The 26,976-nt window shown below is 42.5% G+C and overlaps 2 protein-coding genes across 3 annotated transcripts in view; one reads left to right on the top strand and one right to left on the bottom strand.

Annotated features, from left to right (window-relative positions):
- Positions 1-350: 350 nt before the first annotated feature.
- PTGR3 (prostaglandin reductase 3) lies at positions 351-24,292 on the bottom strand. 2 transcript variants are annotated; one of them, XR_010988446.1, is made up of 4 exons: positions 23,197-23,286; positions 7,041-7,144; positions 5,594-5,691; positions 351-4,208 (listed from the first exon to the last, which is right to left on the bottom strand). XR_010988446.1 is itself a non-coding variant. In XM_068147566.1 (2 exons), the coding sequence occupies exons 1-2, from the start codon at positions 23,502-23,504 to the stop codon at positions 16,359-16,361; spliced, it is 1,233 nt and encodes a 410-aa protein (XP_068003667.1). In that variant the 5' UTR covers positions 23,505-24,292; the 3' UTR covers positions 16,234-16,358. The 2 variants fall into 2 exon arrangements, 1 of the variants encoding a protein (XP_068003667.1); XM_068147566.1 differs by lacking the exons at positions 351-4,208; positions 5,594-5,691; positions 7,041-7,144 and adding an exon at positions 16,234-17,283 and having other exon boundaries at positions 23,197-24,292.
- Positions 24,293-26,924: 2,632 nt separating this feature from the next.
- The window catches only part of TSHZ1 (teashirt zinc finger homeobox 1), a 54,362-nt gene continuing 54,310 nt past the window's right edge, over positions 26,925-26,976 (top strand). The window contains exon 1 of the mRNA XM_068147565.1: positions 26,925-26,976. This exon is cut by the window's right edge and continues 140 nt beyond it. The gene's annotated coding sequence lies outside the window, so the exon portion shown is untranslated.

Raw genomic sequence — 26,976 nt, 5'->3', positions numbered from 1 at the left:
ACTTCAGTGCCAGCTTAAAGTTAGGCAAGTTTCAGGCATGTCTGGGCTGAATCAGGCCCTCACTAGGGAGAAATAATGCCACTGTACATTTTATTTAGTTGGCCCCTTTTGCCATCATGTGTCATGTGACAGCTCACTAACCCATCTAAGCTGACATACATGCAATAATGTACTTCAAAGCAAAGATTATTCAGGCTCAGGAAGTGGGAGAGATTTTGAAATCAGTGCAACTATTTCCATTAGGAATGTGAGAGAGCTGTACAATAATAATTGCTCATTAGATTTTGTTGATTCTTTGAAGCTAACACAGGGACCCAAACAAGGGGGTTGTTTTTCATCTCATCATTTATTTTCATTCCCATAGTTCTCCATGATCACAGGTGGTCCTCTACCTCCCACTGAAGAACTGTGCTATGTGAACAGAGATGGCTGGGCCAGACATTGCATCTAGTGCATTAAACGTCCATGCAGGGAAGCTAAGGTACCAGCTTCCATTGCTCCCTGCTGCAGGCTGTATCTGTTTGGTCAGTAAGTGCCCAAAGGAAACTGCTTTTCCTAGAAAGGTCTGCTTTAGGTAAACGGGGTCAGGGAAGGCGCAGAGATGGTCTGGTCCATTTTCACACTTTTACTTCAAAGTGGTCACACAGCATGTGGGAAAGAGCAGGAAAGCACCAAGTTTTCAAGGCTTCTGGGTATTCGTTTGGGGTGTCTGACTGAAAATCTTTTACAAAGCACTTTCATAATTATACAGTATTACAGCTTGTTTGAGGTTAAAACTTCCAATGGAAGTCACCAGCCTGAACTAGGCTGGGATGAGGCAGCAGTTTTGGGGTGAAGCTGGCAGACAGTTTCTTCTGAAGGGTGCACAGGCAGGCAGCAGGCAGCACTTTCCCTCACTGACTGAACCCACCCCAAGCACCTCACTGGAGACACTCACTCTGTTTTCCTGGTGAGATGCAAAACCAAAATCCTGACTGGCAGTGATTGTTATGGATGCAAATTTTCACAGGAGCTGGGTGTTAATTCTGGTTACACTCCAGCCCTGGCAATTGCACTCTTCCCAAAGGAATTCCTGTGGCTGATTCACCTGGGAAAGCTACATCAGTCCTTAATCCCTGGCCTGGGCTACCCAGGGTTGTTGCAACATGCTGTTTAACTGGTTTTGGGGTAGGGCTCATGTGTTAGGTGTGGTATTTACAAATATTTATTAGGTCAGGGAGATTGAGTGAGCCTGGGCAGACTGTTTAGCTCAGTGGTTAACCTGGCCATGTGGGAAAGAGGAGACTTGCACTCTGCTTCCTGAACTGGTTAAGTAGCTGGAGCATATCTAGGATCCAGAGCCTACTTTGGAATGTGAAGAATACCTTCTGCATTAAGTGCAGGTAGTAAGAGTAAGTGGATCGTGATCTGGATGCTCCTGGAGATGCCCAGATGCAAAACTTTAGGTGCTTTCATGCTGCTGTAGCAGAGTGGGAAATTGTGAATCACAAGGACACACACAAATGGAGAACCTTACTGCTGTTAGAAGAAAGGAAGATGTCTGGGGTCCTTAGATGCCTCCTTGGTACTCTGCTGGTGAGCAGAAGTTTGTAGGTGTCTGAATCGGTGTTTTTAGATTACCTGATCAAGCATGCTTGTGTAGCTACTGCAAGGAGTCTTTCAACATGGGAACTCATAGGAAGGCTTTTCTTTGCAGCTTTTTTGGAACACCAGGATGCTTTGTTTTCTAAAAGAATATGTTCCTAGCATCTTTTGCAAAGCTGATAAATGAGTAAGTTCCACCTCCGTCCACTTTCTCTTCTTCTAACTCTCCCAAACACAAAAGAGCCACTAAAATGAAATTACTGTTACTAAACATTACGTAGACTTTTTCTTTTGATGACTGCTCCCGAAAGAGAGCTCAAATTCAGAAAACATGGGGAAAGTGGCTTGAAGGTTTTGCCTTATTGTTTGCCAGCAAAAGAACAACAATGAATAAGAAAAAGCATATACTAAATAAACCTAATTGCATTATAAAGAGCACGAGGCTCCCTATAAAAACCTGTTGCCTAAATGTGCCTGTAACAATTTATCAGCAAATGATCTTCATGCAAAGGAGCCAAATCAATTAGCTGGGGTTTGGCAGATCGTATGCACTCCTTTGACATACCCTGTAGTAAAACAGGCCACAAAAACAGAAGAAAACAGAAAAAGAAAGATAAATACTATATGGTTCAAAACGTTAGACTGATGATTCAGATGTTATAGTAGGGTTTTTACTCTGTTAATTTGCCATACTTTTAAACACATGTTTCACACCATTTGTGTACCTTCTCTTCTTTCACTACTCTTGCCCTGTTTGGCTATATGTGCCCAAGTGTAAACCACCTGCAGAAGTGCTGGCCTCGGCTAGAACTGAAGTAGCAAGTCATTTTCACCTGAAATGGACAGGTTTATGTTCCAGGTGAAGGTTCAATTTCATTTATTTATATTTTTTAACTTGTTTGACTACCAGGTGACCAAAACCCTAGCTACACTAATGAAGTAACAGGTTGATTAACCATGCTTTTATGTTTCTTATGGTTTTAATTTAACCCTCACACCACCTGTTACCAATTGATTTTTAAGGTACCAAACAAAGAGTAAATGGCAAGCATAAGGCATTTTCCCTTTTAAGATGCATTGTGATTTTATACCCTAGGATAACACCTGTGGATCAAACAATCTCTAAGCTTTGGATAGCTGTATAACATTGCGGTTTCTAACCCTTGGATAGCTGGATAGTGTTGTGAAGATGCGACTACATATTTGCTTATCTTTTCTTCAAGATGCCGAGGAAAGAAATGTATGTATGTATGTATGTATGTATGCATGCATGCATGCATGTATGTATGTATACATGTATGCTATACTGGGTGCTCTGTGCTTTTTTAAACTGTAACTGTGCTATTCATGGAATGTGGAGCATAATACTGATTTTGTGTTTTGATTCTTCTGCAGTTGCAGAGTAAGAAGAAAAGCACTGGGCTTTCTCTCCATTGATGGGAAGATATGGTCTTGGATCTTAATGCTAGAACTAGTAATCAGATGCTGGTTTCATGGCTTTTAATGCATGAATGAATTGAAAGACGCTCTCATGGTTGCCTTTACCTTATTTTTGCTTGTAGAATCACAGAATATATCTGGTTGGAAGAGACTTCAAAGAACATACAGTCCAACCTTTGACCCAGTACTGAAGGGTCAACACCAAATCATGTCCCTAAGTGCCAGGTCCACACACTACTTGAACTCCTTCAGGGATGGTGACTTTACCACTGCCCTGGGCAGACCACTCCGATGTTTGATAACCCTTTTAGTGAAGAAGTATTTCCTAATATCCAGCTTCAACCTCCCCTGGCACAGCTTATAACCATTTCCTCCAGTCCTGTCACTTGTCATGAAGAAGAGGTTGGCCTCCTCCACAATCCATCTTCCCTTCAGGTAGTTATAGTGAGCAGTGAGGTATCCCCTCAGCCTCCTCTTCATCTTTGTGTTTGCTAGATACAGTGCTTTCTGTTAGAATAATGTTGATATTGTGTTAAGATTCACTTCACGTGAGCTTCATTACCACATCTCCCTGGAGTGAAAACAGTGTGGTGAAATCCTGCTAGACCTGTAGTATTTATGCCTGGGCTTGAGAAATTACAATGAAGTTCTTATGACCACACAGCTACACAAAAGCTGCTTGTTTCCTGTTCATCAGTGAGTGGCACTGAATGTTTAAGGAAGTCAACAGTTGAGTTTTCCTTGGAGTCATAAGTGAAGGAGGATCCTCCTCCTTGTCATTTTATTTATCATTAACAGCCATTATAATTTCTTCCCAGCGGCAATTACACTGATCTCACCACATCTAAATCAGAAATGACACTGTAGTGGTTCTATTATGTTGGCTGGGCATCACCTAATTTTTAAGTGGCATTCCTGCCCCATCATTGTGATTTATATCTCTTTCTAATAAGGAATACAAAAAAAAGATCTACATAATGGGAAAACATACATATTAATATATTCCATGACAAACATGTTAACTTTACATATTAATCTTGGTAAATAGAAGTCATGTTTACATTTTTCCTCTTCACTACACTGTTCTCTTGACAGCTTGCTTTTATTCTTTCCAATCCTGGTGTACATTCCACTGCCTTTGGTCACCCTGTTAGTTGCAGAAGGAGAAGGCAGGTCACATCTGCCTGGTTAAAAAGGGAAAAAAAGAGAAAGAAAAAAAAAAGGAAAAAATGGTGTTACTGGATAACATAATATCGCTGCTCTCCTCATTGCATTCAGGTCTGCATGAAGGGACTTGGATATGTGCAATAAACATATGTGTGTGATAATGAGATTGTTGGTGGAAAGTCATCTTGAAAAGACAAGGAGCAATTAAGCTTGCTTACTTATACAAGTTAGAATGACAAGATGCCATTGTCGGCCCCACTCATCCATATAATAGGGTTCTCCTTCCCTGCTTAGCTGTATTGGGAGAAGCATTTCCTGTCAAACCTCTGCCATGACTCCACCATAAAGCAATCTGCCTTCTTTTTCTCACACTCACATCTCTGTCCTGATTTCTGAGCGCTGCTAGCAAGCACCTGAATTAGAACATTTAAAGAATTCAGTGCAAAGCCCTCACTTAACTATTTATTTGTATTGGTCTACTCTCTTGTCCAATTTTAATTGAACACCTAAAGATGTCAGCGGGGATGCGAGTCACAGTTATGTGCAGGTTGCTTACAAATGTTTAATAATGCAATATGTGGAGTCAACAAATAATGCACCACGCTATCTTTAAGATTTAGATAGTGTATCTGGGATGTTATTGACAAGGAGAGAAGTGTGGAACAATAGGAACATATGATAGTTAGTGTGAGATAACGATAGCTATCCTTATGCATCTTGAATTGAACGATGAAGCCATCAATTAAAGAAATAACCCTGTGAGTATGTATCATTGACAAGATGAATACCAGCAGTACATTGTATTTCTGGATGGAGATCTCAGCAATCTGTAATTCAGCAAGACAGAGAACAGTATATGTACAGTCAAACTAATCCTATGATATTGAATATCAGAAATCTTTTGTCCTCCCCATGTTTCTTTGGGTTTTAGCATAATCAAAGCATTAGTAGTTTAATTACTTAAACAATGCTTTTGCATTCTTCTCCACATCCAGTATATTTATTGCACACTTTCAGGGCCTAAAAGAATATGAGGAACAGTTCTTTTCAGTTGTTGTCTGGTCTCTCAGTTAATTCTTACATGCAGACATGGAGATACATTCACAGAACATGAACTCCGGTATTCTTCGTACCAAGGAGCAGACCTGGTATCCACTCCTTATGTGGTATAGACTACTTTCAACCAAAATTCTCCCATTCTGTCCTTAGAATGTCTGCTAGTTTTTATCCCCTCTGCCTATTCTAGATTTAGTAGGTTTTTAGGACTTTTGTTTTTCTCTTTGTTATCTTTAGTAGTCATTCGTGTTATGTTTATAACAAGGAGATAGAAGTTGCACTATAATAAACATGGAATTCTCAGCACTTGTAGTTCCCAGTTAATTACTTTCAGTTCTCTACTTACATTAGAAACTGAGTGAATATTCCATGGACAATGCCAAAATTTATTCTTGGATCTGTTCATGTAACAAAATGCAGCCGAGTTGCACAGTGAGAATGGCTCTGTAGAAGAATAAAGAAAGAATATGAGGAAAGAACAATTAATGCAGTGCCAGACTAAGGATAAAATACAGTTCAAGGAAAGGGAACATGAATTAATGACCATTATCTGTATTAATCTTTTTTGGGGGGGAGTGGGGGTGAGTTTTTTAGTATGAACTCTTTTGTGTGGAATCAGCTTTATGATATCTTCACAGGAATCTAAATGTTTAGGTCCTCTTCATGTTTGTTTGCCTATATGCAGAAGGCCATTATATTAAAAAATGGATCCTACAAGGGATGCAGTGAAGAAGCCTTAGGGAAAGAAACAGTCACTGCCTTTCCCAGAAATATTTGAAGGAGCTAATGAAGTTTGGTGGATCTCAGTGGTATTGACAATGTATGGTCTGATGAGGGGGGAAAAAAACCCTAAGTCTTTAAGGAAAGCAGCAGGTAAAAGCCATTTCTGTAGCCTTTCCCTTCTAAATCGGATCAAATTAAACCACCTACAGGCCAATAGGATTCTTGAGTGCACTCTGCCCTGGAAATAGTGTTTTATTATCACCCCAAACATAAATAATGCAATAAAAGAAAATGTTTGAGGTCTTCTTAATGAGCTACTGTAAAGGCACCCTTAGCTCTTATTTCTTTTCATAGCTTGATGCAAAGAGCAGCATCCAGTGGTTGAGAGAGTATTTTGAGTGCTGCTAGGAAAGTACAAATGAGAAAACAGATTTAATTACACAGCTTATAGCATCTAGAGGTCCATGTGGTTTGACCGGCTGTGTTAGGACACCCTGTAATTTGGAGGAATTCTTTGCACGCTGGCACCATAAATGTACTGCTCTCCAAAGGATGGTTAATAATCTGAAGTTGGCTGTTAACATTGCTGGAGCTGGTGTCTATAATTTCAGCAAGTGACCTGAATGACTCCACAATGAAAGACTGAAATGTCACTTTCCTCCTTTACTTTGTTTGCCTTGAGCAAAGACTGCTCCAGATTGTGTACATCCACCAAGGTCCAAATGATGAAAGGGCAGCACATAAGCATAGATTCATGGCTCTGCTAAATCTCCCTGCTATGGCAGAACAGTAAGGAGCATGGGGAGGAGGGCATGGGAGAAAAATAAGACAGTCTCCTCCAAAGCAGCTTCCACTGTGGCTATCTTTCCCATCTCTGAGTGTGTAAAGGCAAGGCTGGCTATAGAGACCTGGCCCTCCCTTGCTCTCTACCTGCCAGCCACCAGTAAATCAGACCTGATGCCTGTGGCTAAAGGCAAAGCAAATGGTTTCCATTATCCATGTATTTATTTTGCACCTGCTGCTGTGACATCTATGTAATAACAGTTACATACAACAAAAGGTAGGCTGACCTGACGGAGTATTTCATCGCTTCTTTTCATTATGCTGAGTGAGTGAGCAAGTAGAGGACTTGTATTCTTCTCAGGAAGCGTTACAGACCATCCAGTTGAGGCATCTGTGGAGCGGCAAGTGCAAAGCGCTTTACCTTTGCTGTCAGGAATCTTAAACCCTTGTTTCCGTTGTGTCTCGTTGGTACAGCTCAGGCACAGTAAAGGAGTAAAAGACTATCAGTAAATTTCAGAAAGTTCAGTATTTGCATTTCATTTGGAAACCTGTGACATTTTGGCATATTTTCACTGGAAGGCCAGGGCAATGCTGATTGAAGATCAGTGTCGGCATTAAAACATACAAGGCATTGGAGAGCTAGTGTGCTTCAGAGCAAAGCCAGCCTGCTAGGGACAGAACCAGGGCAGCCCTGGAGCAAGGGATAAGACTGAGTGTCAGGGTTGGTGCTTTGGGTTTTCTTAAATACAGAGTTGAACAAAAAGACTAATTTACTCACAGTGCCCTGAGACTGTATCTTATTGGAGCGAGACAGGTTCTTAGTGCAGATATGCTTGTTTTCTTTAAAATCATTTGGACCTTCAGGCATCCTGCCTGATGTACAAGTGTCAGACCGGGGGCAATTCAGCCTTTCCACTTACTGTGTGATAGATGGGAAAACACTGGAAAAGTACCTTTCTCTGTATTCCCTCCAATACAGTAAGGCTAATTTTCAGAGACAGAGAAACTTTTCCATTGTTTGGATAAGCCTAGATGCCAGCTGTACTTCAGCAAAATTAAGATGGGAAGTCCCAATGAAATCTAATGACAGTGTCCATTTCCCTCCAACCATCATAAAGGCGCTATCAACATTTTACTTACTGAAAGCTTTAAGAGGTACCACTGCCATTTGTACATGACAGGTGACATTCCAACCGTATTTTTGGGAGCAAAGAAATCATTGCCTTCACCTTCCCACCTTGCATTTGTCTGTAATTGCTTAAAAATACAACATAATGCAAAGAAGGTGGAAGAAGAGCTAGAAATCAAACACACTGGCATTTCTGAACTACTGCTATTAGATTTAAGACTGTATCTGATTCATGGAGGAAATGCCTTTTGCCGCATTTTGAGGTTTTCTGAGGAGGAGCACATACACTATCTTTCCTCCAGTCACCTGAACACAGCACCACCACCTTTTTTGTCCCTGATAAGGTACAACCTTTTTCTCTACTGCAGGTTTTATCCACAGCCCTCCATTCACCCATTCACCTTACAGGACTCTGGCTCGTGTCACATGAACCACTTCTGAACCTTTTCTCTCATGCTACGGTTTCAGCTATGTGGACAAAGAGGAATATTTGGCTGTTTTTTAAAACTAGGATGGACGTTAATCCATCCATCACACTTGAACTAATTCAGAGAAAAATAATAACTGAGAACTGGAGGGCTGCCTTTTTAGCAGTTTCTCTTGAGCAAGGCTTGCTTTGCCACCACTCATCATCAAAGAGCTCAGAACTTGCAAACCTGCTGCTGTTGTCACCACAGCCCTTACAACATCAGCAATGGCAAAACACTGAATTTCCCAAGACTTTGGGAGTAATCTGGGAAATTTCACTGTGCTTTGAGATTAGGCAGGTCTGTGTTAAAACTGCATTTTCTAGCAACATGAACACACACAGACACACAGAGCAGTAAGAGCCAGGTTCTCCTCAAAGATATTTTTTACACTGTTTCTAGAGTGCTATTCTTGTTCCTCATTGACATTCCCAGGAGAGGAAACTGACTCACTATCTCTCTTATTTGTAGGCACTTGTGAGAGCAGATTGAGGTTTCCCAGCTCAGTAAGAAGTCAAATCATCCAATAACTGACTCTGCATCTCGATTACTGAGAATACAGGAAAAATAACATACTTTCTCTACTTCCTTCTGGCTACTCTTGCCACACCCCTGTGCAGGCATGAAAGGTACATTATGCTGCTTGTATGCAGGGGTTATTTTGAAAGTAGCATAACCCGAGGAGAACCCCTCATTAGGGCTTCAATGAGGGATTACACATAAGTGTCAAGGGGCAAATAAACCAGACATTTTCTGCATTATCTTTGTTTAATGTTATGAAATGGCTTTCAAAACTCTGGATACAAATAAAACTCTCTGATAGGCTGCCAGGAACAATTGTGCCAATAATGTCATGCCAACGTGAACAAAGTTGGAGTGTTCCTCTTTGTAGCAATCAGACATGCCACACAATGTATTGCTGTGGAGTTCTCTTCCCTGTGTGGTTGAAATCACTTGGCTCATGGCCTTATGCCTCCCAGCTCACCTGAGGCATGCTGTAATCAGCCAGAACCGCGCAGCATGTCATGTCTTACTGCTTCCAGAAAATATACAAATTTCCTTTCCTTCTATTCCCCTTGTGAATTAGCCCCTTAGGGGTACAATTTTAAGACAGCACATAAGAAGCCTGTGCACAGATCCTCGTAACGCATAATGAGATTTGTGTGCCTGCCTACTTCCTCTGAAAATGAACTCTAGAACAGCAGAAGTGACTTAGTCTGGCACTTGCTTGGTCCTTTTGACCTCCCTCTTGTGACAGAGGATAAAGACTTTCTCCTTCTTCTGTTACAGAAAGCCTGGAGGGTATGTTTGTATGATGTGCTGCCTGATCCTGCAGTAAACCCAGACATTTCTTGAGGTTTTCAGAGCCCTCAGCTCCAATTCTGAAGAAAGATAAGTTTGTTTGACGCTTCACAGAACAAACATGGTTTAAAAGTACAGGTGCAATGAGACTACATATCCTGTGACAGAAGGATGGAATGTAAAGTTTTTGCTTCAAAATGACATCAGAAAGTACTGTAAATCCAGGAGAGCTGAGTGCTTCTGACAAGTTGAAAATCCTTGCCAGCAGAATAGGTGCCAAGGACTCACGCTCTTTCCAAGATCTTATTTGGTACCATGGCACTGTGCAGGAGTTAATAAAGTTTCCCAATAAAACCCCTCTATGCAGAACCGTGTAAGCTTCTTACACAGCCTGTTTGTAATGTGGAGGTTTTTTCTGCCCCCTTTTTTTTTTTTCCCCAAGACCTACAAAAAAAGCCAGAGAAAGAACATTTTACAAACCACCACCAAAAACTCGGGTCTGGATTGCAGGATGGTTTCTTGCAGTCTGCCAGGATCCGTGCTGAGCACCTTTGAAGCTGTAAACTACTATTGTCCTGTGATATGGGCTTTACTTGAGGCAGGCTCTGCTGGAGGCACAGCATAGTCTTGCAACATGTATTGAATCTGTATCACCAAAATGACACTTAAAACCAGTATCAATTGCAGTCATGTCAAAAATCTTCCTGCCCTATAACCTAAGTAAAGAATGTGAGTTTAAGGGTTGAAATTATAAATTGGAAACTATAACTAAGATCAAGGTATTTGTGCCTAAGCTGTGTGCACTCTCAGGAGAATCAGTAGGCCACACCCAGCAATGTCTTATTTTTGCCTTTGGCTTGTTCTACATGTACTTTTGCACAAGTAAAACACAGCCAGTGTAAGCAAGCATTTAAACTCCTAATGTTACCATTTCATCGGGTCTAATAAGGGTCAGCTTTTATTTATGTATATATCTGTGCTTATGAGAGGCAGGAAGAACACACCAGCTGGGGAGGAAAAAAAAATAGAGGGGAAAAAAGAAAAAAGATTCCCAAGTACCTACCCAAAGAGTTAATGCAAGGGGATATACATGAAGGGGTTAAAACACTACACAGGTACAGATCCTGTGGCAATTACAAATGTTATTGAAATAAAAACCAGAAACAGGAAGCCAAAAAACAGGTCCCTAAGGCAGGCATCTGTCTTAAATGATATCATTTGTCAAGTTTCCAGCATCTTGTGGTTGTGAACACAAAAAGAAGTTCTGTGTTATACTAAGGACATTACATACTCATTAGTTGGAATGTTCCTGAAGTACATAATACAGGATTTTCATTTAATAAGAAGCAGCTACTTGCCACTGCATTGTACATAAAATAAATTCTGGGCATGCTAATTGCCATTCAAGGATGTTCTACCTAATTTTTGACAGTTTTTTCTTCCCTTCCCCCTTTAGACTGCGCTGTAAAAACTGTAAGCAGTGTGTGTTGCTATAGTTTAGGAATCTTAGAATACTTTCTTATTTCTGACATCTGGATTCCTGCAATGATGAATATTGAAGGCTTTAATGCAGATATTAAAGAAAACAACACCAAGTTACTCATAGGAGATATCACAGCAAGAAGGGGAGTAGCAAGAAAGCAAAATACATATATATATGTATCTCAGCACAGTAAATCTTCAAGTCAAAGAATCTCAACCATCTCAAAGAATAAACCTAACCATAATAATTGGTATAGTTCCTCTATCTGAATGCTATTAGTGCATTAGAGTTAACTAATATATAAGCTTCCCTCTTGCTGCCCTGCCAATGACCTTAAGCTTCACATGGTAGGAAGGCCACTTGCTGCAGAATAGAAAAGTAATTTATCCACCAGGATTGTTCAGCCCTGGCCCCTCTGTAAAACAGCAACTGACGATTGTGCTATGTACAATAGTGTGCAGAGCATCAAACTCACTTCTCAGAACACTGCAGGCAGGGTTTGAAAAGTAATCCTAGAAAGAAGAGACCACTTGCTGAGCAATGGCTCTCCATTTTAAAATCCCTTTTTTCCCCCTCTACATAACTTCTTCTCCCCACCTTTTTTTTTTTTTTTCCCCTCACAGAGACCATTTTTTTTTATGTTAAGTAAGAGCAGTGTATCGGTTTCCATTCATAAAAGTATGTCATATTAGAAGAAGAAATAAAATATATTACTCTGCTTTTATTTTTACCTGGGATTTCCCTGATTCTTTCCACATTTCAGGATTTAGCATATTCCCTCAAAACATAATAAATTTCGATTCTGTAGCTTAAGGGATCCATCAGTTAAAATGTTAGTCTTTCATCTTTATTACCCTCCCATTAAAATGAAAGAAACCGGGACACACTTCAGTTTAGAAGAAGCAATTTAGTTGGTAATGTCCTTACTACTCAAGTCTTTACAAAGAGAGAAAGTGCATTATTGCTTATATTTCACACATCTATCTGCATAAGAAGCAAGTAAAGCTTTCAGACACATACGATGTTAAATTTAATAATATTCTTTGATTAGATTATTTTATTACAACATTTTTCCATTACCAGTCATTTCCCGTACACATTTACATTCATAAAACCTGCAGGTTTTCTTTTGTTTGTGCGTGTGTATATGTATTCATAAAGCAAGGAGAAGATTTTCTGGTTTGCTACAGCTGTTAAATTCGAAAAGAACAGATTAATAACTAGCCACCACGTAGGACTAGGTTTTCTTGTATGCTGCACCAGTAACCCTTTGCTATAATGAGGACACAAAGAGGCTCACATCAGGCTGCTCCTCTTCTTCATAACTCAAAAGCGTCACAGTGGCAATAGCCTCTAGTGCTATTTGTCTTTAGTGCAGTTGTGACACTTCGGCATGATCCATAATTTGGCAGCTATTTACCGTGACATTTCCCTTCAGTGCAGCCATAACATTCAGTGAAGCCATTATTTGGTTCCATTTACCATATAAATTGTATTGTCGTGCATGCATGCTAGCAGCTACATTAGGTACCTGAAAATGAGTAAATCTTGTAAAATAGATACTAACAGCTATTCAGCAGAGAAATTTCTTTACTCCTCAGACAGAAGTAGGAATATATATAATATCTGCAAATACTACTGCAAACTTTTCCTTGAGAGACTGTAATTACTTGTATTTACACGACACAGCAGTTAGTTCATACCCACTTATTAAATATATGTAGGTTGTATATACACATAGCCATACGCACACACACGAGTGTACGGCAAACTATAGTGAGGTAGAAATCTAACTTAATTCAAAAAGGTATTAGGAGATTCCAGCGTAGCAATTAAGTAGGAAGCGTATCTGTAAAATGTGCTGAGGGTTGCAGGGCCAGGAGAGAGTGAGTACGTGTGTGTCCGTGTGCGCGTGCGTATGCACACATGTGACAGACTCAGGAAAAAAGCCAGCTCTTCATCTAGTTCTTTGTTGTTTTTCCATGGAAGCATATGTGTGTAGGAAAAGGAAATTCTCCTGTTAGCCTCAGCAAACAATGCCAGATTCCTCTGCAGCAAATTCATTTAGAAAGGTAAAATTAGGATGTAGTACTAGCAACCACATCTCAATGAGCTGCTATTATTAATAGTATTATTATTTAAATCCCTGCTCTCCACATATAGTATACTTAGTACTTTCCCAGGCAAAATGTATTATTATTTTTAATCATTTAAGTCCCCACTGTGCACACAGCTTTTAATACACCTTTTTTGCAAGCATATTAAGTGTATTGTTATTAATCCCTTGCTGTGACTCTACAGTATTTCTTTTCCTTGTACGTTCAATGTCCTATCATCATTTAAACCTCTCAGTGTGTGCATGCCATATACATTTTCCTATCCATCTAATATTTAAACATTATTTAAATCCATCATAGCTTACTTATTCAAAGTCAGTCCTGCTCTTGTAAGTTTGCAGAATATACTTTTAAATAAGGCAGAGAAGTTGGCTTTTTTCCCCCTGCAAGCCAAAATTATGATGAATCTGGGCAGAAAAGCTTTATCTGCCTGTTTCAGAAATACTTTTCACTCTCCTGGTGTTAAGAATGCTCTTTCGGCAATCTAACCAATGGAAGTCATCTTAAAATCAAAAAAATTATTTCTTCATTCTGGATTCACTCGTGGAAGAGCAGTCATGTATATCCTTTACCTTAACACAGGCATTTGATGAAAAGGACAGGCCCAAGGTCCATGTCCAAACTGAACACCAAAAGGGCTACAGAATTAGTGCACTGGCCATACAAATTCTGCATGTAACAAATTCAAACTTTTTATTAATGCTGTAATTGGTATGAAAGTGATAAACAATAAGCCTGAAGCCAAAATTAAAACAAAATGTCATATCTGAATATATATATATATATATGTGTGTGTGAACCTTCCAATGGCTCCTCTCTTTCCCTGTTTTGATCAGTGAAAGAGCCTGCAGCAGTTGCATTAGTCAACACTATATAAGAAGTAGCATTAAAACAGGAGGAGAACGCTGTATGTCCAAACAGAATCTGGTTACAAGAAGAAATTTTTACGAGAAAAACATTTGGAATTTACTGCCTTGGAAACACCTAAATCTACTGGATGACAGTGATCAACAACACGGAAAACTGGGCCACTTGGATGGGTTTTGGCAAGACTGCAGTAACTTAACCTAAAAAGTTGTTAGCTCTTCCATGACTATCACAGAAGTAACCAATTGCATTATTTTAATTTTTATTTTGCCCTAGTACATCCCAAACAGTTTTGTTTTGTTTTGTTTTAAGATGCACTATTGCATCTTAAGGATGCAACAGGACCAAGGATACCACCTTTTCTCTGAGTAAGAAAAGAAACCATGTGCCTAGTGTAGGTTCTGTTCTTGTCTGGTACTTGAGCATTTACATCTTTCTAGTAACCAGTTGGAAGGCAAATGTAACTTTGTAATTATGCAAAACATGTAGGACACCACAACAGTTGAGTATTAGAAGGGAAGGAGGATCTATGCTTCTAACATCAGATCTTAGTGAAAATGACAGTCATGGTGGTTCGATGCACAACTTGAGTAAAAGTAATAGTTACAAAAGGCTCAAGCCACTCTGACCTTCCCCAAAATCCTCCAGTTGGGACTAAACCAAATAGTCCCACATGGCCTGAAAAAGGGACAATTCTCAGGACGCTGATGACGTATGCACTAAAAAAAAAATCACAAGAAGAATGTGCTAAATTCAAAGTTGAAAATACTTTTTCTACTGCCTGTAGTACTGGGGAAAATGTAAGATTTTCCTGCACATTACTTTTCAAAATTCTGTGTACAGTCACTCTTAAATGTCCCAAAATTAAGTTTACCCTGGATTTTTTCCTGCAACCCTTACACATTATCAGTCTATCATTACATTTATTATTAGGTGTATGATGTTAGGAAATTTCCATCTCTCCAACAGCAGGCAAATGCATATAATTTCAAAAGATGTAGCAAAACCAACCTTTAAGATCTTCAACTTTGCTATGGAAAAAAAGATGTAGAGCAAGCATAGTTTGAAGTGTTTTATTCTAGAAAACATCACACTCGTAGCTGGAATTCCCCCTGCATGTTCCATTAATAATACCTATTAAGTGAGAAAGAATTTTCAGAACTTTACAAAACTCTCCCCACTAGATAATATATGACTACCCAGCAGCACACGTATAAGGTGCTGTGCCTGTAGATTGAAAATGGTCTTGCTGTTTGCAAAAGGTCATCTGCAGAAGAAATGTTTGGTAAAGTAGAAGTAGCAGCCTGACTATGGAAAGGCACATCAGGCATCATCAGTCAAAAACTCTACAACACAGAGACTATCTACAAAGAAGCTAGCCTGCAAGAACTGTATCAATATGAATGCCAGAAATATTTAAATAGCTTTTTCAACTTTATTAAATCTTTAAAAATATATATAGGACTTGAACACATGTGAACATGGCTCAAAACTTCCAATAATCTTATAATATCGACTAAAATTGACCAAATATTGACTAAAAGGGAGACTAGACTGTAAGCACATGAAAAAGTAAGAAAATGAGATGATGTTGCAACTTGTAGTTAAAGATTTAAATGAAAACTGCAAAGTTGTTTACATTTACAAAGGACAATTGTAACAAAGCCATGTTTGCTTCATGTTACTGACATGTCAGAATTGAAGGATGAATTTCCCTGTGTAACCACTCAGAGAATATTACTGTGATCCATGATGCAACTGAATTATGATTATCATGTTTATGACCAAAAAATAGGTAGTAAAGAGCCTATTTTTTTCTAGAAACTTTAAGTGATTACTAGAGAAAACATAAGATACAACTCTTCACTTACTCTAAAATCAGGGAATCAAAATTGCTGAAATATGTTGTCTTTTTCAGAGCTGAACTATATATAAAGTATTATTAAGCCAGTCTGACAGACTAAATTTGCCTCTGCATCAAGACTTATTCTGTCAAGACCAATGCCCTTGTCTTGTGCTAGCCTAAGCAACAGCATCAAATACAGGACCAGTAAGTCTGTGCTACAGCCACCAAATTAAACAGTTTTAAGAAAAGAAATAAAACAAAACACAAAATTTATCAACACCTTAATATTTTTTTTTAATATTTGTTACTAAGATTAAAAAAAAGTAATTGTTTCTAGTAATTCTGCAGCATAAAGTGCCCACTTTCTCTTCTGATTTATATCATTGTTCTGTTTTTACAGCTTACTGTTGACAGAGTGAGGTAATTCAACTACAATTTTTCCAATGTTTTTTCCCATGTACATGTAATCTACAGCACGGAATACAGACTCCAAGCCAATGAACTTGCCCTCCGGAGACATGTCTCCAAAGTCCACCTCACAAACCAGGTCTCCCTTTTCATACATCTCTAGCAAGTGCTTCAGAGCCATTTGATATTCAGACAAGTAATGGTTCAAGAAGAAACCTCGGATGCTGGCAGACTTCTTCAGCAGTTTTGCTGGCAATAGCTCTGCTTTAACGGGCGAAAGGCCAGTAGGGCTTTGGTAGCCAGTGATAAACCCAATAATTATCAGGCGCCCTTTGGTAGCCAAGGAATTAAGAGCCAAGTCAAACATCTTGCCCCCAACAGATTCATACACTACATCGACACCTTCAGGGTAGTCCTTCCTAAGAACAGATTCAACACTTTCAGTTTTGTAGTTGATAGTACAGTCACAGCCAATGGATTTCAGAAAACCACCCTTTTCATCACTGGAGCAGGTTCCAATTACATGGCATTTTGCCTTCTTTGCAAGCTGCACAGCAAACTGTCCCGTTCCTCCAGCCGCTGCTGTCACCAAAACCTTCTTGCCTTCAGACAGCTCTCCCAACTCTTTCAAACTGATATACGCAGTAGCGCCACTTACCATTAAAGTAAGAAACTCGGGTTTCACAGAGGGTAGAGGAACTGCTTGCTTGGCAGGCACAACTGTGTATTCAGCAAAGGAACCTGCTTTCACGTAGGCCACAGCTTGACCCACTGTATAATGAGCACTAGCACTGAGGCCTAAAGCTACCACATCACCGATACCTTCAAAACCTGTATCAAATGGGGGTTTAACTGACGAGTCATATCGACCAGCTGAGTAGTTTATGTCAGATGCATTAATGCCGACAAATCTAGAAGAAAACAAAAACACAATTTATTCCTCACTTTCATTCTTTGTCACATGAGAAACCTTCAAGTTAAATTTGTGGGATAAGACTTTTTTTCTATTACTGGCATATCTGAATAATGAGTACAATCCAGAGACTAATTCCATCTGACCTTTGTAGTTTACATTCTGTTACTCTAGAAATAATGTTGCTAAAAAGAAAAAACCCAGCTTACATTTTCCTTGGGACCAAACTGGGCAAACTAAAAATGGTTCTGTACAAGAACAAGGGATGAAAATTTATTGACTACTTTATACTAGATGCGAAAACACTGAAGAGTAAAACATGCAAAGCGGTAAGTATGTGGATTCTGGCAACAAATTTACATTTTTGAATATAATAATACTGTTAATGACTAACAATCATATTAAGTATCGATGTCATTTGCAAGGTCATGTTACTCTAGGCAAGTACTTTTTAATTGATGGAGCCACTACAGCAAATTTGCCTTTTGATGTAGCTAATGTCAATGTTACAATTTTTTTCTTTATATAAATTACTTGCAGCACATCAAAACAACCTTGCACAGAAGGACTAAAATTATAAGACTGAGTATCAAGTCCTACTGACCTCTAACAGGTGAAAATGAATGCTAGTTTTTGGTTTTGCTTTTTTTTTCAGAAAAAGAGAGAAATCCTAACAACTTGATTAAGCACTAGGAGATAATGCATAAAAGGAGGCTATGACCCAGCTTAATCACAAACAGTATTTTTCAACACTTTAAAGAAAAACAAAACCAAACCCCAGTAATATCTCTACACAGAATAGGAAAGAGAGACTGGGGAAGGCTAATCAGAAAATGTAAAAAAAGAAACACATGCAACAGAGAGCACCAGGACTTTCACTACATGTGGAAGCGACAGCCTGAAATGAGTACCTGATACAATGCAAAAGCTGCAGAAGTAAATGGTGCACTTTTATTGCTACAGTTAGCAATGGACTCCAATCATGTGTATGTGTAGCTTTAAATTGCTTGCACACAGAGCAAAGAGAACTTAGACAACCGCTTTACTAATTTTGATTTTCTTCATTCTTTATAGCACGGGGAGCCTCAAACTTTCACCCAATGTTGTCTCACACAGAAAAAGACACATACGTATAAACATAACCATGCATAAAATAGGTAAAACTGACTCCTGCTCTTTTTAATTCTGTAAACTTCACTGCTCAGCCTCAACAAAAAAAAAGATGTCTGTGCCTTGTTCGTGTCTACAAAAAGCACCCTGTAATCCTCCTTTAAGGTAACTTACATACAATACTGCTAAAAGATCTATAAAAACTGGTAGCGGAGCAGCAGCCTCCGAGGCAAATCGTGGCCCTCGGGCGGTAGGGAGCAGGGCTGAGAGCACCAAGGCGACACGTACCGACGCCGTGCTAGCCTCCTCTGGCTTTTACACCCCAAGTTCTGCGAAAGGCGGCAGAGGGCGAGGCAGCGGGAGATGTGATCGCCCCCTCCTTGGTCTCGCCCCGTCGCCCAGCTGGGGGGTATTTCGGTAGCTGTCAGGACAGCCCCCTAGGCGCTTCCAGTACCCTCGCACCAGTCCCGGGCCCCAACCCCACCGCAGGTCCTCGCGCCCCGCGGGGCCGAGCCGCCTCCTCCTCCTCACGCCACCGTCGCACATCTGCTCTCCGCGGTGCAGGAGAGCCGTGCCCTTGGCTGGGCAGTGCACCCTCGAGATAGGGGAGGCAGAACTGTGGTAACAAGTCCCTGTCTTCTTTCCTCTAGGAGTTTCCCCTTCTCAGCGCTGCATTGCAGCGGGGAGAGCAGAAAGGCAGGTAAATAGTCCTCTGAGGGGGAAAACTTTGCCTGCGGGGAAAGGGCAAGCTGTGCAGCAGCCGGGGCGCCTACGGACTAGCACTCCAGCACACGCACTGTTGCTTTTGTTCTGGACCCGAGAAGGAAGCAAACCCTACCCGGCCCGGGCAGCACCACAACTTGTGTGTGCGGCTACAGGGGCCTCGGCGCACAAGCTGCCCGCGCCGGACAAGGTGTGGAGCTTCCCACGGGGCTGCGGCGGCCGGGCGCTGGGCAAGGGATGCGAGGAGGCCGGGTCACCGCTTGCCAGGGCAGCTCTGCCCGCGGGCTGGGAGGAGCTGGGGCAGACAAAGCTGTGCCCGCTGCCCCGCGCACACACTCGCAGAGACCTGTGCGTGCAGGCACACGCACCCGCTCCCTGACCGCCTCTGCGGAGCTGCTGGGCCACAGGAAATCATTCTCCCTGGGCTCCTGGCCTCATCATTAGTAATCAATACAACCCCCTGGCCAGCCCTTCCCCCACCCTAATTTTTTTAACTCCTTTTTAATTGTGTGCCAACTCAAAACTCCTGTTCTCATTGTACGGACTTGTTTTGGCCTTTTTTTTTGCTCGTTTAGTCTCTTAGATTCCCGGCACACTAAAACGATCATAGGCAGTGTCTAGATTAAAACACATTGTCTAATCTGCCCTGTCATTCCAGTTGACAGAAAGGAGGCGGTAAAATATGCCAGCAGTTTCTTACATTATTTTGCTTTTAAAAGTAAGAATAAGTACAATTTAGAAGTTGAAGATCAGTTTACTAACTTCTCAGAGAAAGTGAGAGCACAGGATTAAGAATTTCTTGAGGTGTTTATGCCTTTTAAGACCGCCTCCAAATATGTTACACCATCTTGTCTTACTTTCTGACTTAAAATGTACTATTTAGCAGTTTCTAACAGGGGCTTGCTCTTTCAACATTTCAAGATGTAAACCTGAGGGAGGGGGGAAAAAAATTCTAGAGATTGGCTTTTCCTAAAATAATTACATGCACTGAGTCACCCATCTTATTTATACTCAGCAGAGTTGAACCCTCTTGTACTGTTTATTACACAAAACAGGAGGACACTGCCGATGGGAGGAAATGCTGCTTTTCATACCACAACAAAGCATGAGATACTGAAAACCAGCACCACAGCCTTAAACACAGACAAAACAAAGTCATACAAACCAGTACTATGCAAGAAAAAACATTGTTTAGACCAAACATTCAGCAGGAATAGGCCCTCACTTTTCCCACTGTGCTCAATTAGTCCTTTGGTTCAAAAAAAACTTTGTCAGCCCCTCTTAGTCCCTTTTCTGTAAACTTTGTTCCTGACCTCCAACCCAACAGTACATCCTTATAGGTATTTTGGAAATTAAATGCATCACTTCCTTAAGAAAAATCTCCAAATAACCCAAACAACTTAAAAAACAACTAAATTATTCTCCTGCAATAAAATGGAGGAACCTTGCCCTCCCTCCCTGAAAACAGGACAGATATATGAAGCTAAAATGGCTTAGTTAAGGAATTTTCTTGTTCACTTTTTACCCTCCTCCTCCTTTTCTCACAGAATCAAATTTTTTTTAAAAGGCCAGCTTTAAATAGATTGCTAGTTTTGAAGAATTTTTAAATAAAGGATAGATTTTTTTTTTCTTAATCAAACAGTAAGTAAGTAAAAATAAGGGTTGCTGGCTTACTTCTCTAAAGGAGAAGAGTGAGTAAAGTTCCCCCTAACCACCTCATTTTAAAATATCTATCCATATCAGAATTCAGCACATTTTAATTCCCTATTCCCCTAAATGCAAACCCAGATTTTATTGTGGTGTATGAGGATTGTTTTGCATAAAAAGCTCAAAGCAATTAATACTATTCGTGGGCATGATTTGGATTAAAATGAACAAATCCACAAATGTACTCTTGGAACTCAAGTCCTTTATTGTTTTGGTTTTAATTGTATATTTCTACCTATTAGGAAATGTATAGCTGTATTTAGGGGGCTTGGTCTTTAAAAAAAAGAGCCAGGGACTTGTCCTTTCAGGATGAAAAAATGCTTCTATAGAGTGACAAGGAAGAGGGAAACATTCAGAACTCACTTCCTGCTGCAGCTCATATATAGAGAATGTTTTTCAGTAATGTGATCCTGTGTCTTCTGTGATATTCTCCAGAAAACAATAATAAATAGAGAGGAAATGCCACAGAACTCCAAATAACACAAAACGTATGAACTCTAAACTTCATCGCTCACCTCTCCCTCCCCTCCACCACCACTTGTGCATGAGTCTGTACAGGAACATGTAATAGGCTGATGTGTTAAAACCCAGTAATTGCCTTCCTGAATCTGTGGATCAGCTCCTGCCTTCAAGTCTGGTAGAAGCTCTGTGCCTCAGCCCTGTTACCATGAGACATGCACGTGCCCCTAGCACCCAGGGAGCCCACCCAGCAAAGGGAGGGAGGAGAGTGAGAAAGGAAGAGTTACACTGGAAGCTGTATAAAAAAAATTAACAAAAAAATTCACAGGAAGGGGGAGGCAGGGGTAAGAAAGACTCCCAAGTGCGAGGGCGGAGGAGTGTTGAGAAACAAGGATGTCACTTGCATTACCCAAGTAGAGACAGGCTACTTCTATCTCACATCTTTCAATCTCTTCCATGAACAGGAATTTAACTCCAGCCCAATGGCTGTTTCATGGTCATTAGTGGATGCAGCAACACAATGTTTCAGACTTCGAGGTCTGGAGGGAATTTTGCTCTCTGAAATCCTAGTGGGAGATGTCAGCATTGGATTAAAGTGCCATAGCAGCTTTCCCATCAAGTCCTGGAGGAATCCCTGTTCCTTCTCTTTACCCCTTCTTTACTATGTATTTATGCATTACATATGGACACATGCTAGAAAATTACACATACTCACACACACTAAACAGAGTCACACAGTGCCTTAATAGAACTTTCAGCATTGTTCTCAAGCTAACAGAGTGCTTAACATCTTTAAACTCCAGTGGAAAGCATGGTATACTGTTTCTGTGATTTCCTTGCTTGACAAGAACCTGAGGGTGCTGCTCTCTTCTGTGCCAGCCACAGTCTGCTCTCAAGTTCCCAGTTTCAGCTTCCCCTCCTGGGCAAAGAAATCTCTTAACTTTAAAAGGCTTACTTTTAGACTAAGGAACGACAGCGTCTAGGAAGGAGCCATCGAGAACAAACAGGTTTATAGAGATTTCTGGGAGGAAGTACGTTTTGTCCTCGGAGTCTTCATTTCATGGTGAGCTGATCACCGCGCCGGACGCGCATGATTAACGGCGTATTATGTGTTAAGCAAAATGTCATCTCCTCACTCCCGCCCGACCCGGCTCTGCTCTAGAAGCCGCTATCAAATGCGGGCCCTCGTTCTGCCGGGACGCTGCCATACAGTCACCCTGCCGCCTCCCAGCCGCCTGCTTTTGGCGCGCAGCGGCAGGGGTGGTGCGGCGACGGCCGGGGCTGGCAGGGCGGCGGGCCCGGGGCCTGTGCCTGCCCGGTGAGTCACAGCTGGCGGAGGGCTAGTGGAAGGCGGGCCACGCCGGGGCGGGGCAGGCGGGGGAAAAGACAGACATGCGGGGCAGAGGAGCGGCTGCCGGGGGCACGTTAGCGTCCCCATGACAGCTCCGGGTACGATGGAGGACTACGTGCGTGTGACGAGCCCGGGCAGAGAACTGGGAAGGGAGTCACAAGCGCTCCCCGGCTTATCCCCCCCTCCCTCCCTCCTCGGCTTTCACTAAACGTAAAACTTGCCTCCTCCCCGCCTCGGGCCGGGAGCCGAGGTGTTTCCCCTCCTTAGGGCAGGCGTACACCAACAGCAGCGCGTACACATCCTCTCCACCAGAGTGAAAGGAGGAGGAAATGTCACCCTTACACACGTGGACAGGGCAACCGGACTTTAGCACCAGCCGTTCAAAACAACAACGTGAACAACAATAAAATTAAATTAACAGTCGCCAGATGGCAGCTGGTACAACTTTGAAGCCGGTCTCTAAAGTGAGGGAGTATGTGTGAGGGAGCAGGCCACAAGGTGCGAAAAGCCGGAGGGGGCCGCCACAGGGCCAGGGTACGAAAAGGGCGGGTGGACACTCACCTGTTCCTGACAAGAAGGTCTCCGTCTCCCGGGAGTGGCACGGGCGAGTCCTGCTGCAGGGTAACAGCTTCTCTGAAGTTTTGGCTCAGCTTAGTCACTACCAGCTTCTTCATGGAGCTGGGGATGGATGAGCCCTGGAAATCCAGGAAGTGACGGGAGTAGGACATGTCCAGGATGGGCCGCGGCCGGCTGCCACCGAAGCACGACCAGGACGGACTGTCTGCGGCGCAAGAGGGCTGCCGCCGTCGCCACCAGTACCTCGCTGCCCGGGAGCTCAGCAGAGCGCCACTTTTTGCACTAAAACTCATACCCTGCTTCGGCTCTGCTCTCCCCCCCGAGCTCGGAAGAGCTCCACCTCGAGATTCACCCAGTAGCTCGCAGGACCCACCGCCACCGAGGCTGCAGAAGAAACTCCGCACACAGCTATTTTTGTACGTAAATAAAGCCCTGTGCAGCTATCTGCAGCCTGCCTCCGTCTTCCCCACCCAGCCAGCCCCTTCACCACACGGAAACGCCGCCAGAGCAGCAAGATGATCCCCTGCAGCCGGTCGTCTTCTGCCGCCGAGAAACAAGCCCGGCCCGCTTTCGCGGCCGTCCGTCCCGTAAGCCGGCTGCCAGCGGCTGCGCCCGACTGTGCCTGACCCGCCTCACTATACGCACACGGGCACTGCCGGCCCCTGCCTGCCACCACCACCACGCCTGAGGACGGCAACTGGGCTCGGGCTCTTTTTGTCAGTGAGGCAGGTGTACGGAAGGCTGGATTTTCTCCTAAAGGTAGTTTTAACTTGCACACTGCCTCTGACTAAGGGATTTAAAAAAGGAGAGAGAAACGCCTCGGATTCCCCTCCCCCGCCCTTCCCTCGCGCCCTCTTCTTTAGTTTACAAAAAGAGGTTATCGTTCTACCAAAGGAAAAAAAAAAAAAAAAAAAAAAAGGAAAAATAAGCAGGAAGAATGCACGCTAAATTATGAGATCGATAAGGTTAGAGAAGTGAAGTTGCAGCTAATCCCCTCATGTTGTTATTAGCCGCCGCCGAGGAGCCGCTGCCTGCGGGCGGAAGCTCCGCCCCTTCCGCGCCAGACGTTCACTTCCTCGCAAGGTGGTACGAATCAACCCCGAGCCGTTAGCTAGCGCCGTGCGCGCGGGCGCGGGAGCCGGGTCGCGCGCGGCGGCTAAGGCCGCCGGGGCGCGGGGTTAAAGTGGCAAAGCGCTGCCCTCCGCCGTTGGGAGTGTCGAGTTTGGTGCTTTGCGCCGGCGGCAGCGCTCCCGTAGCGCTCTTGCGAGGAGGGAAAGGCTGCCAGGCTTTTTATCGGGTTGTTCGGGTCGCAGGGGTTACCCGCAAGCCCGGATCCTGTCAGAAAACCTTACCCCCCCCAACTCCCTCCCTCCCCCCCACCTTAAAGAAAAAACAAGCTCAGATTTAGCTGTATAGTGCATTTTGGAGAGGGAACCTGCGTAAGAACTGGGTCAAGGGACCAAAGTAAATGTTATGATAGAACCGCCAATCCCAACTCGGTACAACTGCGTAGAGGGAGGGAGGGAGGTAATAGAGATGTTGCACCGGTGTCGGAGGAGCTCACGTGTAATTCCTAGAATTAACTCCATCCTATCAGTATAAACAGATCATTGCTTAATTGTGCGATATTAATAATTAAAAGCCAAAAACCAAGAATCCCTTTCTGCCCGAAAGAGAGCAAAATTGCAGTTCCCAGTGTTTTCTTCCAGGAATCAGCTAGGTTGTTTTTATTTGCTTTCTTGACTTAAAAAAAGAAAAGGGAGAACCCTTCTGTTCTTGCTGTTAACATTATATAAATCCCCAGACACACACTGTGCAAAGTCTATTAGCAGCATGTTTCGTATGCTGCAGTTCTTGCTCTGCAATCTGTTGGTATTTTAAAGTAAGGATAAACTGTAATTTCCCACAAATCATTTTTAATTCAGTGCCGGTTAGACGTGTGTCATGGCGAGGTATCATCTGCCTTTTTTTTTTTTTTTTTGTTAAGTTTGCTGGAACAAGACCTCTGCTGAAGTTAAATCAGCACATGCATCTTGCACAGCACTTTAGCAAGTGGATTATAATAACAACCCCCTCAACGCGTGTCTCACATGAGGAATCTTTTATGCCGCGCTGTATTAAGACTTCTTTTTTTTGTCATATTGTTTAGCTCTGGGAAAGGGAGGGGAAAAAAAAAAAAAAAGAAAACAAAGCAATTAAAAAGATTGACAGGTATGGGTTTGTGTGAGACCTATTTGTAATTGTCAGGGTGACGTGGGCAAGAGGAGGAGGAGTAACAAACTGAAGCAGGAAAAGCAGCTCGATGTGTCTGTCTATCAGTTGAGACTGTCTGAGAGCCCTGGGATCCGAATGTGTGTTATATTTCAGTGAAAAGAGAAGAGAGGGAGAGTGGATCTCTTTCTCTCCCAGGAGTTTAAGGGGGGGGACAGTTCACGTTAATCTCTCCCACTCAGTGAATGTCTTTTCTGCCTCCTCCCCCCCCTCTTTGCACACACTCTCCGGGGTTTTTCTTGGTTTTGGCAATTTTTGTGTGTGTGTTGTTTTTTGTGGTGTTTTTTTTTTTTTCCTGTTGCAGATCAAGATCAGCCAAAAAAATACATGATAAAAAAACGTGTTCGTATGATATTTAGTATCAGAAGAATCTTCGATTTGTGGAGAAAAAAAAAGGGAGAGCAAGAAAGAAAAGTAGTCCTCTCCGGTGGTGACACTGTTTGATCTGTGACTGTTTGGAAGGTGGAGGAGTGACTGACATTTCCCATCCGGTGTATATGTATGTATGGGGGCTTTACTCCTTTTTATTATTTGCTTTCTTGCTCTTAGACTAAGTGCTGGGAGGAGAAGGAGAGACTGGATCGACCTCTTTTTTTGCACAATGAACAAAGTATTATCAACGCAATAAAACAAACAAACAAACAAACAAAACCCCAACAACAACAGCAACACCACCACACAAATCCACGAGCCTGAAACAAGCCAGCCAGCGAGCGAGCGAGAAAGTTGCGCTTTGAGACTCTTTGATCTCGGAGAAAGCCTGAGAGGGGGGGAGTGACTGAATTTACCGTCTCATCGCCGCCGCTTGCTCAGCTCTCCACCGCGAAAAAGGAGAAGACGAAGAAGTGATTAAGGAAAGGAGGGGGTGAAGGGAAGAGAGGAAAAGGAGGAGAAAAAAAAAAAAAAAAAGGAACGAAGGAAAGATAATGGATTTGGGCTACAGATTGAACTGATCAAATCTTATTTATTTTGCACATCTCCACTGGCATCTTCCCTGCTGCTGCTGCTGCTGCCGAGAGGACTGAAGAGCTTTGTCTTATAAGGAACTTAAGAGAGAGAGTGTGTGCGAGAGAGAGAGGGAGGAAAATTAACCTTGTAAATGAAAACATTTCCTAAGCAAGTTTTTGGAGTGGCGGCGGAAATTGGCATCCCTGTCACCAGTCTGTGGCTTGCCTCATCCCACACCCCACCTTCCCCCCCGCCCCGCGCACCCCGCTCGCCGCGCCGGGAGCTGACCCGGGGGGGGACCCGGACCGGGCGAGAGGAGAACCCGATCAAACTTTTTCTCCTTCCTCCCCCCCCCCCCCCCCCCCTTCCTCCTTCCTCCTCTTCTCCCTCTCTCCTATTCCTCCCCACCCTGCCTCTCGCTCTTCCTAGGCGGAATTAGAAGTTGAATCCGCTTTCTTTTCTCCTTCCCCCTCCTCCCTCCCTTTCTTCCTTCCCCCCCCCCCCCCCCCCCCCCATTTTATTTTTTTATTTGTGTGTGTGTGCGCG

Source organism: Melanerpes formicivorus, unplaced genomic scaffold (assembly GCF_026170545.1).
Source record: "Melanerpes formicivorus ecotype bairdi unplaced genomic scaffold, bMelFor1.0.p_v2 SCAF_15, whole genome shotgun sequence".
Classification (NCBI taxonomy): Eukaryota; Metazoa; Chordata; class Aves; order Piciformes; family Picidae; genus Melanerpes; species Melanerpes formicivorus.
This window is presented reverse-complemented; position numbering and strand designations above follow the sequence as displayed.

Bases quoted from the DNA above. Each gene is read 5' to 3' on its own strand.
- PTGR3 (XM_068147566.1), bottom strand. From the start codon at position 23,504: ATGAGTTTTAGTGCAAAAAGTGGCGCTCTGCTGAGCTCCCGGGCAGCG. The intron at 17,284-23,196 runs GTGAGTGTCCAC...GTTTTCTTCTAG, and splicing joins GACCTTCTTGTCAGGAACAG to ATTTGTCGGCATTAATGCAT.